At 36.6% G+C, this 12,766-nt stretch overlaps 1 protein-coding gene across 2 annotated transcripts in view; it reads right to left on the reverse strand.

Annotated features, from left to right (window-relative positions):
- Positions 1-969: 969 nt before the first annotated feature.
- LOC117219123 (trehalase) overlaps positions 970-12,766 on the reverse strand; it is a 167,255-nt gene continuing 155,458 nt past the window's right edge. For both annotated transcript variants that reach the window (XM_033468033.2, XM_033468034.2), the window contains 2 exons: positions 5,338-5,499; positions 970-3,654 (listed from right to left, as the gene is read on the reverse strand). In XM_033468033.2, the coding sequence (XP_033323924.2) occupies positions 5,341-5,499 (159 nt within the window). In that variant the 3' untranslated portion in view covers positions 970-3,654; positions 5,338-5,340. The remainder of the gene's footprint in view (positions 3,655-5,337; positions 5,500-12,766) is intronic.

The following is a 12,766-nucleotide window of genomic DNA, read 5'->3' on the forward strand; positions in this document are numbered from 1 at the left end:
CTGGTACACGGGATCGGCCATCTCAATACGAGACGTAAGAGAAAGCAGCATCCCATTTTCCTCGGTGGTTTTCGGGTTGTCGAAGTTCGGCGGACAACCGTTTTGAATGTAGATGCTCATGCAATTTCAGCGAAACCTAAGAAAGTTCAATTCGAATGGCACCAAGCGGATACCGACTACCTCTATGCGTGCAACGAAACTTCCCTCTTGTTCGAATGCGGTGGAAACTTTGGGAAACGGATTCGGCTGAAGTAATGGAGAGGCCAGAATCAAAGTTTTTCGCGGTCCATCCGTTCCGCCGTTTTGAGCTCGCAAGTATCGTCCTTGTTCGGAGCCGGCGGAAATTTATTCCGGCTGCATAAACACTCTGGATAAATTCCCTTCTGATAAGCAGTTTACTCCTCTTTAATTATTGCCCTCTGGCAAGCATTTCCGGCCATTAGAACTACAATTTATTACTGTTGTTTACTATCGATGTTAAAACAAGGACGATACTTTACGATTCTTTTTGTAACGTAAAATATTGACGAATCTTCTCGTCACTTTCCATACATATTCTCCGATATTTCAGTGCAGATAAATCTTCTTTCGGTTTCATTTTATCGACGTTCACGGAAATAATAAATAACCTCACGGCGTTAATCGGCGTCCAGTCCAGCATCTTTTTGCTTCGACCCAGAAAAAAGTGTAAAACGGAGTTTTTTTCACAACAGAACTGCAAGTCGTATGAACCAGTTTAATTCGTAATATTGATTATTCAAATTGTATTTATTGCATAATTAAAGTACAAATTTTACGCCAAACTCTTATTTTATCTTTTGAATTTATTGGAACAGGACTCAGGTTAATATTTTGCAATAAAATGGGTTATTATAATTTATTTATTTTCTGAAATAATCGGGCTTCATCGCATCATGGGGTACAGGATGATTCATTTTTTAGTGAACGTGCAAAGAAGAGTGCAGAAAATTTCTGTTTCTGATAAAATACATTATCCTTTATTGTAATACACACACGGTTTGTTTTCATTATCCTTATTAAATTCATTCCAACAGTATAATAAAAATATACGTACTAAATATATATATATATATTTGTATCGCTTTCTTTACAATATTTTCTCTCTAACACTTTTCCATTCTGAATCACCGGTAATGATACTTGTTTACGTTTCCTTGAGAACGCACGTGATCACGGATAAACAAATAGTTGGGCCGTTGCAAAGCTTTTATCGCGTAGTAAATTAATATAAAAATTATATTTTCATTAAATATCATTTTCGAACTTTATTGCTGGGTTAAGTCTGAAGTGGACTTTCAAGTGCTTTAAATAAATAACGAATAAAGAAATAAAAGATTATATATATTCTTATATACTCATACAATTAGTATCCGTTTTGATTGATTTGTTAAGTGGGAAGCAATTTTCACTTCCAGCAGAACAAAAATTGTGTCTGAATCTTCAAACATTTTCATCGATAAACACTAATATATTTAAATGCATAGTAAGCTTGGAAACTTTTCGAATTCTCACATATTCGTTCAAAAACGATTTCATGCTGAAACATTGTTGTCAACAAGCACACGATAAAAATGATGCATCAGCCTAATCGGAGGTTTGTCGCCAGCGTCATTCTCCCCTCGAAACGACCGAAAACGTATGCTAGTCTCTTCCTTAGTCGCACTAACACACCGTTTAACAACTAGCATTAAAATTAGAATACTGACGAGTTACACGCAAAATTATACTTTGTGCACGCTGGTCGTACAAGGACGTGTACAGTGTTCACCCTTTGCACTCGAGTGGTGACTACGAAGCGCCACTAAAAATTGTTATATTAAATTAGAAAGCTGATAAAAGTGAAATTGTTGCACGAGTCGCAAGACTCAATTTTGTACGCATAAAATACAATAAGTTGTATCAAATAAAGAACTCGAGTGATGACTCCGGAACGCGACTAAAAATTGTTACATTAAAATAATTTTCACATCGTCAAACCTGTTTGTGTTTAGAAAACTGTTAAAAGTGAAATTGTTGCACGAGTCGCAAGACTCAATTTCGAACGCGGAAAATGCAATAAGTTGTATCAAATAAAAAACTCGAGTGATGACTCTGGAACGCGACTAAAAATTGTTACATTAAAATAATTTTCACATCGTCAAACCTGTTTGTGTTTAGAAAACTGTTAAAAGTGAAATTGTTGCACGAGTCGCAAGTCTCAGTTTCGCGCGCATAAAATGCAATGAGTCGTGTAAAATAAAAATACTTTATGTCAAAAAAAACGATATTGAATTTAGAATTAAAATGGCGCCGAGTGCAGAGGGTTAAGTTCGATCGAAGGACAGAACTCGTTGAGCATAGTCCCGATCTATACACGCACCTCGATCCGAATATTCCTCGACTATGATTAAGAAGTACTCGAACAATAAAACGTACGAAGGGATTTCGAAATTTCTAGGTGGATTATTCGTAGAGTCGACGATTATGGGGCCTCTTATGCTACTATGGCAAACACAGGCGGACGAAGCTTCAGCGATTTCATATTCAGGCGCATCAATACTTTCATAAATTATGGTTTCCGACCGGTTGTTGCGTCAAGCGTTTCCAAACTGCATTCAATCATAGAACTTAACAATTCTGTTAATCATTTTTCCGTTCATTATTCGGTACACGAATTGAAACGTTCTTTTGTGAGACTGCAATTTTACAAATTTTATGCCATCGATTTTAATACATTTTTATACTCTCGTATTAAGCGAGCACGATTTATTCACCGACTGGTTTTCATATCGATGCAATTTCATGTTTGTCGTAAAAATCAATTGGTGAAATTAATTATTAACATTCTAGATAAAAGAGTGACCTCTGCCTGTTGCAATTGACGAGTAAACTTTTTACTTTGCACAAAGATCCACAATCTAGTCGATATGCGATATATTATATAAATAGATTGTCAGAAATTAAGTTATTGTTCAACTAATTCTTACATGAATATTTCGTCCATTAAATAGGATCAATGTTAACCGAGAAAACGATTCATTTTAACCGTATTGCGGTGTATAACGTGCATCATTGTGTCAATCCAGGATATCTCTCTCCTTGAACTAATTTCGGTAAAGATATAATTATATTACATTATAAAATAAAATTTAATTGAATTATAGAGATCTTTGTGCATTCAATGTGAAAATGTCTAAGGTACATATTACATGAAAATTGCTAATGCTTCTACCCTATTTTGACTACGAAAAATCTGTTCGACAGCGAAGATATTTTTCCTTGCCTTCGGTTTTCGTAAAACTAGATGCAACAATAGGAATTTGCATAAAGATCCGCAGCCTATAGACGATCGATACTTGACACAGCCGACACGATTTTCAGAGACCCCCTCGGAGCATCTTGTGCACGTTGATTGGGACTCTCCGCGTAATTGATGAAAGTACGAATACTCTGTTAATAACACGGACAAGAATTCCGATTCACCGAAGGGACGATCACAATCTGCAGGCACATCGGGGCGCAGTAACTTCCTTAAAATATAGATCGACTCGCGTCGAATTGACGCGACGGTGGGTTTTATAAAACGCGCTGCCCTGTTTTTCCGTATAGACTAGATTCGTTGGAAAATACGCGCTGCATTGCCGTCAATAAAACCTGCAACATAAAAGCATATCAATCGTATCAAGCATTTCAAGCATATCAAAGTGCTGGGCAAAATAATAATTCACAGATTTACGAATACAGCAATCTGGAAATGGGGAGTTCCTGAGGTCATTTGAAGCAACTTTTTCCTTAGCGAAAATGCAATCCGCAGTTTCGTTTACGAGTTATCAACGAAAAACACTGACCAATAAGCGGTGAGCTCGACTGGCGCGTGACGGCCGAGCCAATGAGCGGAAGTGGACTTCGCGCGTTGGTTGACTGGACCGCCTCACGCCAGCTGATCTCGCCACTCATTGGTCACTGTTTTTCGTTAATAACTCGTGAACGAAGCCGCGGATTGCATTTTCGCTAAGGAAATAGTTGCTTCAAATGACCTCAAGAACCCCCCATTTCCGGGTTGCGAGACATTTTTGGGACATTCTGTATATTGAATCGATTTATAAGTTCGTGTGCTTTCATTTTCGAGTTAAATTTCTTGCGTAATAATACCTAACAGTTATGTCTCGTACGTCATCCGATTGCTTCGGTTTTCTCCTGTTGTTCGATTGTTTATTTATTCACAAAAGTGACAATTTCTCTCGAGGATAAGTCTCGATTCTTTTACGTGTGTTTTAACTCTTTACAGAAAAGAGAAAACACTGTGAACCGTTTTTTTAAGCAAGAGAGTTCTATTATCGTTTAATCTACAATCAAAACGTTGGAATGTGCGGATTTCTTTCAACGTCAAAAATATAGGTTAATATTTGCAGTAAGATTCAGATTTGAACAGCCGCCATTTCGTGCAAAGCGATTTTGTTTGCGCAAGGAAATGAAAGTTTGAATTAAATTGGATAGATTTCGTGTTCCTTTTTAATTGGAACGAGTGATTTGTCCAGATAGATATTATCTAATTAGGGTTTCTAGCGCAGGTACGTGTTCCACTTAGGGGTAAAAGTTGGCGAGAGATTACAGGGAAATATGAAGTAACAGACACGATGCATTGTGCGCATGTAATCGCTACTCCAGCTATTATCTAAACACGTGAAATCTAAGATTTTCATAGTTACGGAAAGAATCCTGACAGTGAATTCGTATCGGTGGAATACAATGATAATTAATCCTCGGTTCGATGGCAAGCTTTTTAGAGATGCATTCGGGTCACCAAGCAAATTTTCATTATCAATCATTCCATGATTTTCAATAGGCTCTGCGAATGACACTGATCAGGTAAGGCAACCGGAACGTCGCGGATATGCGCGGAATCTATCTAGATCCAATAAATGCTACCAAACCAGTATCAATTCGCGGAATATTCTGTTTATTCCCAGTCACGAACAGCCTGCAGATTCTATGTACCCGCGGAATCTATGATCCCGATGACTAGATCAAAGTAGAATTTTAATTAATCTGAAACTCGTATGCCTGCATAGAAACCGGAAACGATTCGAGATAGACATCGGTACGTTAATGTAATAATAATAATCAAACTGCATGAAATTGGATGTGCTGTTTTCATCTAAAACCGCGTAAAACCAGCAGTCTAGCGATAAGAGAAATTCTGTCTATCCACAGATTTTAATTTCCAGAAAAGATTCGATTTCTGCGAAGCAGTCGAAGGAAATACATGCTTCTACAAATGTTCGATTTAGTGATTCGTTGTAGAAGTGATTATGTTCTGTGCTTGTTTCTTGGTACCTGCTACTGTCCATATCCCGGCCCATCCGGCTTGGACGCGTTGTACTGCAACCGCGGGAAAACATCAAGGATTTCGAAGATCACGCCGTTCGTCCAACCGAAACCCGTCTGAACGTTGTATTCTCCGCCGCCGCCTCCTCGGCCAGGCATAATTGCGTCGTACTGTAATTAAAAGAGTAATTAAAGTAAGTAATCACGCGTTCTTGTTTCAAAGCGGCCGCCCCGGAGAAGTAATTAACTCACGCGGCGATCGTCAGGATCGCCCAATGTTAACTTCTGCTGTGGACGCGGGGGGTGGACGCCTTACACAAACACCTAATTATGCAACGCGCGACAGGAAAGAATGAAAGACAGAGACGGAATGAGCTGCATAGGTTTAGAGAACGGGCCAGGATCGAGGCTTGCGTCCGTATCGATCGACGCGGCAGTTATTCGATTCTAGAGTAATCAGGTAATTATTTTCTTCGAAAGCTCGAAAGAAGCGTTTAATTTTGTTAAATCAGATTTTAAGAAACGCTAATTTTATTCAGTGATATTGATAAAAGTGATCGATAGAAGCGATATTCAGTGATCTTCGATAAAATGTCACAAGAATGTTATTAATAATATGATACCATTAATGATATTAATAAAATAATACTATTAATAAAAGCATTAAGAATATATTTATATAGATTATGAAGAAGAATATTATTATTAATGAGTATTAACTGTAATATAGTATAATAATAAGTAATATAGTATATAGTAGTGCTATTATCTTTAAAATCTTGAAAGAAGCATTTAATTTCATTAAATTACATTTTAAGAAACAATATTGCTAATTATATTCAGGGATATTATTCTTCGATAAAATATTATAATAATATTATTAATAATATAATACCATTAATAATATGAATAAAATAACACTGTTGATAATAGCATTAACAATAGATTTATATACAATAGATTATGAAGAAGAATATTATTATTAATAAGTATTAACAGTAATATAGTAACATTGAATATTCTGCAGTGTGGTATACACAACTCGTTGTTATGCAAGAAAGTCAAGTGAATTTGTATTACATAACTTGTAATCTCGGCAGTGAATCTGTTCATAATCACGGGTTTACATATGCATGTTATTCTGCTTTAATTACTCGAACTTGTCCATGATCAAATACAATTTTCTCGATATCCGCTGCAGGAATTTCTCAGGATAAAAGATTAGATCGCGAAAGTGCATTGCCAGTGCAGTTCACAATGATTTGTTGAGAGAGTTGGAATGTTCAGTATAAGACACAATAGGCAGTAGCCTCTTTTGTCCACCTCGCAGGAAGATGTAGTTCCTTTATTCAAATAGAAATTGAGCATAGAATTTTGTTCACTATAGAAAATCAAACGCGTCGGTTCTAAGTTATTACAGGAACGTCAGTTAGTAATTCATTATCCTATGCCGAGCATTATTTGCATCTCTTTGCAATTAGTTCTCTTGTACAAAAGCAAATGAATGCATCTAATTAACAGGAGAGTGTACTGGCAGCGACGAGACTGAATTAAGATGCAAATCTGCTGTTCAACGAGGTTATATACTTATGCGTGTCCTTGGACATAAATCATACATCGTAAATCTCATCGCGTCGAAATAATTCAGTACATTTGCCTGAGACGTCGATGACTGTGCTGAGATTCTTCTACATAGGAATTTTATTCTAATTGCGTCTCCGTGAAAAGATTCGCTTCCTACTAATGACGATACTACAAATTTTATATAATAACTCCTAAATCAATTCATTGTCGATCTAAGATATCCAATAATTTCTTAAAGAACATGCGAAGATCTATCAATTGATGACAAAAATTCAATTTTATTAAAACAAGTTTAAATAATCCTAATTTTTATTATTCAACGAACAGTTGTTCATGAATTTTATGAAACTTTCGTTTCAACAATTTTTTGAGTATATATTTTTGCGGAAATGTTACTTTAGAAAGAGGACCATTACCGATAAACTGACAAAAAATGTTCCAGCAGCTCTAAGTAATTATTCTTTATGTAATAATTATACTTTAATTATGCTATATTTTTTATACATTAATTTCACTTTAATTATATTGTACTTTATAGATTAATTATATTTTAAATATATTATACTTTATACACTCAGTAATTAAACTTTTCATTTAATAATAAAAATTAACATTGTTTGAACCCTTTTTAATAAAACTGTATCTTTTTCAAGAATTCACAGATCTTCGTATGCGGTTTAAAAAAGTATTCGCGATCTCAGATCGGAAATAAATTAGCTTAGCAATTATCAGTTTGGTCCCAAATCCCGCACAGGATCAAGCACTATGGCGCCGCGATAATTGATAATTCATAAAGCCTTTCTGGCTCGTAAAGTTGTCAGTCGTCAGAGCAATCCTCAATTTCGTTCCCCGAGCTCGATATTTTCCGCGCGTGCCGAATATTTCACTGAAATGGTATCGATAAAACGATTTTTAATTTCCTATTGGCCTCGGCGGCGGCTTAAATCTCACGTGATGACCACCATCTTTCACTCTACATAGGCATTGTCGGATGGAGCCGAGTATCGATTGGCATAAATCCTCGACACGTGAAATACTTCGCGCTTTTCTTTTCCACTGCGCTCTGCTCCAGAGGACAACAAAGACTGGCGACGGTGATGCGCTTCGCTTGTTAACCGCGCCACTGACGGACTTAAGTTATCATTGATTATGCGGCGACCCATTCAACGGGGGAAACGGTTTCACGAGAACGTGTCTTGATTCCCGCTGTGAGGATCGATTCTTGCCCTGGCATCTTCGTTATACTTTTTGAAATACTTCGCGCACCCCTCGGCGATCGATGCAGAGAAAATTTACTCCTGTTAAAATTTATCGTGAACATTGATAATTTACTGTCAGACCTCTTTGAAAGTGTTCTGAACTTAAAAATACAAATATTTGCAAACCCTGTTTTTCTCGATTGTGTATTTATGGCAGTTTAAACGTTAATTATAATCTACAATATATGTTTCAATGTATAGTTAATTGTAAGCCACGTGGTCGTTAATGACCTTGTAGTTAACGCGACCATGCGAAAAGAAATGGAAATATTGCAGTCGAACAAATATTGACAGGCTACTCATTCGGATAAAAATTGTTTCAATAACAGCGACAAAACGTTAATTTGTAAGTTGTAATCAAGCGATCAGTGCAATTTTCTTATTTTTCTTTTCGTTATTTTGAGAATGATCGATGTCACTCTTCCGTCGATCTTCATTTTCTCCTTGGCCGAATTGGAACTGTAAAAGGTGCACAGTTGCATCGCTTATTTATGCAACTTTCGGCTGACAGGCACTGAACGTTTTGTTCGGTCCGCCTGGAAATAGTTCATCGAGTTTCGAGCGTGCTAAGGTAAACGGTTTCAAATGACTCACACGTCAGCGTTTGCAATAAATTAATTTTATCTGGGTGGCGTTCTATGTTTATAAAACACTCTTGACCCTTTGCTGGTCTCGGAAATCGATGTACGGGGTGTCTCGTTAAGAATAAACCGTTAAAATATTTTCTTCTAATCTGATTGCATAAAGAACGTTTCGTATGCAATTGGAGCACAGTTGAGGCGTAACGATGATATCTGACACATTTTAAAGATACCGGAAACGATGATCCCTCGACGCGTTTCAATGCCAGCTACAATACTCACGGGGAAACAATATACATATATGTATATGCGAAAAGGTATATCGGCGATCTTGGAGGCTTCGAGGAAGTTATTCTGGATCAACAATATCGTCTGTAGCGTATTGGTACTTCGATACGATTTGAATTGCATGGAAAAAGCTTTTCGAGACACCCTATAGGGTGAGCAGCTTTGGCACTGTTACATATTTCATCAAGACAACGTTGGATCACAGGTTGCATTAAACACGCAAAGGGAACTTGAAAGACTTTACTGTGGAAATTCTTGGTGTTATCAAGCATGACGCTGTCATGCTGCCGTTACGCTTGCCGATTAAAAATTCATTTCACTGCAAAAGTGATGTAAATACCGTAATACAATTTTCTTGCGATAATTAATATTCCATGAAAATCTTTTTAAAAATGCGGGACACTTGTGAGAGGCAATGAATGAATTTTTATATTAAATAAAACTGACGAGTTGATAAATAATGTCTATTCAACGTTATTCCTGTAACATTGTATTAACGTTATCCATTTTTAAACTAATATACCGAATGTTCCAATAATCAAATTACAATTGTGTTATGCAATTTTCTGCATCCAAACAGTTGATCGTAGATTTTCTCAGTCATTCCGTTTACGACGTACACGAATTTGAAAATACGTCGGCCCCGAGTGACACTGAATATGTATACCTCGCGTGTCTGTTCATTGTTTACCGTTTCCACTTATCGTTACGATTAACTATCGGATGGCAGAATGCCAGAATGTCAAACAAAAAGCAAAGCTAGGTCACTCGTGAGCAATGCTTGTTATCTATGCATTGGAAATTGATCGGATTCACCATATTGCACTTTAGTAAACCAAACTTCATTCTTCAGTCAATGTTTGTCGGATATATTAAAAATTCAACTAAGCAAAAATCATACACAAATAACAAAGGATTAATACAACAAAACTATGATTTTAAAGTTATTCGTCGTTGTTGAAGGTTTAGAAATTCTCTCGTTCCAAAAGTAATTCTAAAAAGTAACAATTTAAACGAAGGATAAAATTTAACAAAAGTACAATTTTTAAGAGACCAATCCTTATGGATGATTCGTAAATCTTCTCCAATCGTTCTAATCTTCGAAAAATAATTTTAAAAAATAGCAATTTCAACGAAGGATTAAATATAACAATAAAGTACAATTTTGAAGTAATCCATCGTCATTGAAGGTTCTCACAAATTTTTCATCCAATCTATTCCTCCGAGAATAATTTTCCCAGATGTCAATTTCAACGAAATTTGCAAAATGAAAAGGAACAAAAATTTATTGTCATCCATCGTAATTAAAGGTTCACGAAGTTACCAATTCTAACATTCCAAAGATAATTTTTAAAAAAGACTTAGCACAAGAATTCGCAACTCTGAAAAAATATATGAACATATATAAAAACGAAAAGCGAACTTATTCGAAATTAAATTCTCGAAGGAAATTCTGCTTATTTTCCCACGCAGATCCCCATGGAGCCGCGATCGCACTGCTCCTCAGCACAAATACCGCAGGCGATGGGTTTCGAAGGGAATAATAACTTTCAATTTCACGGGACGAAGGGTATGGAAATCCTTATGAGGAAGCACCCTCGAGGAACAAAAAGCATCGTAAAAAACAAGATCGGCGGCTGTCTTCGCGGAAGAAAAGGGTTGCAGAAGGCGACGGGAAAGATCCGGGAAAACAGAGAGTCCGTGCTGATATTTTCCGAGCGTAAGCTCCTCGCGCGAGGCAGCTTCATAAATTTTCTTTTTCGTCGCCGTGTCGCGGCCGAGATGAAGTATGAAACTCCAACGCCCCACCTTCGTTCAAGTGTCTCCGCGCCGCTGCCATAAAACCGGGCCGTATAAGAAGCGTAAACGAAGCCGGATCGAGAGGTTTCGACTGCGCTGAAAATTCATAGACGCCCCAGAAATGCCGGCCAGTGATTCGTTCGGCCCCGAATCCGCTCCCCTGTCCATGGGGGAATATTTTAACGGGGATCCAAGGTATCCATCTTGCCGCCCTTTTCACCCCCGTGCGGACATGCGTCGGTTAGCCTAAAGCCTCGATCACACTCGGAAATAAAACTTGCTGAACACCCCATTTGTTCGCGCTAATGCCGAAGTTAGGGAACCGCTGTACTTTAACGCGCCGAAATCTTTCTTTTCTATGGCGCTTTGAAGACTGTCTTTGCGAACCTTTTTGCAATCAGAGTCGGATCAAAATATTTCAACTAAGAAATCGAAAAATTTGCGAATATTATTTCTCTATACTGTGTTACCTATGCTTCGTTTAAAAGAGTAATTTATTTCTGCATTAAATGAAATATTAGTTGAAATAATTATCTATGCTTTATTTAAGTAAATTATTTCTGCATTAAATGAAATATTAGTTGAAATACTTCATCGATTTTACAAATATATAACAAGTATTTCAGATGTACATTTCATGATATGAACCTGAAATACACCTCATTGAAATAAATATTTTCTTTATTGCGCTTGAAATGGAAATCTGGAATATTATCTCCACGAAATTTTACGTGATTATGTATCGAATATGTGCATTGTTAAAATACAAACAGATGTTAAATGTTCCAATTGCATTGATTGTTTAAGACAATTGTTTTCGAATTTATATTTTTCGTACAAAAATCGTGTAAAAATGTTTTAAATCAATCGCAAGAGTGTGACAGTAATTTGACATGAACTTGTATTTTTTTTATAATTATAAGAAGTCGAGAATATCATGAAAGTCTTTTTAAATCCGTCTAATGTTTTTACATTACGTGTTTTCATCTATTTATGTGATAAATGCGTAAGATCGGTGGTCTAATAATTATATAATCAAAACATACCCAATTATTTCACCAGAATTAGAACTATACGGTTCATGAATTGAGAATAGTAGTTTATCATTGACCTATACTACTTGGTATCTACACAATTCTGCATCATTAACCGGTCACAAAATTATTTGTTCGTAAAGATCCTAGTAATATATGACAGCAATATTAACACAGTTTTCGAGATCCATTAACATTGTCGCACGTAACCATAATTCACTCACGTGAAGGTATTAAGTTGCTTGAAAAATTCAAGGACCACTCTATTATTGACTCGTACCACTGTCATCTCATAAAAAAAAATCCATCTTTCACGATTACCTTTAGACACGCTGGTAATAAAATGACTTCTGACACACACTTAAGACAATTTCACCAAGAGAGGTCTTCGATTTCATCCATAATTTCGCTCGTAAAAGTACCTCAGCACTTTTACAACACGAACGCCGTCTCCCGCATGATTCATAACAGAAAAGGATCATTAGGTCCACGGTTCGAAACGTGAAAATTTTATTCCTGCCGGAAAGGGCATTGGATCAACTTCTTCGTTGCTTTTATGATACTCTTAGGAAATGCATCGTGGAAGCACTCGAAGGGAATTGCTAGCCTATCTCCCATGGGAGAAATGACTTTGTGTTATTTCTTTGCGGGAATATTTTAAAAATTATGAATATTTTCGAAATTTTGACCAAATTATTTTATCCTCTGTTTGTATATCAAACATGCAACCTTTTTCGAGAAATCATTCCATCCTTTGTTCGTGTATTAAAAGTATATTTCGATCCAATTATTCCATCCTTGGAACACGAGGAAATCGGACCCTTGGCGTCACGTTGTTTACGCACAACAATTTCCCGCAGTCCAAGGAGCAAACATTTACTTAACAAACAAG

This window comes from Megalopta genalis, chromosome 11 (genome assembly GCF_051020955.1).
Source record: "Megalopta genalis isolate 19385.01 chromosome 11, iyMegGena1_principal, whole genome shotgun sequence".
Lineage (NCBI taxonomy): Eukaryota > Metazoa > Arthropoda > Insecta > Hymenoptera > Halictidae > Megalopta > Megalopta genalis.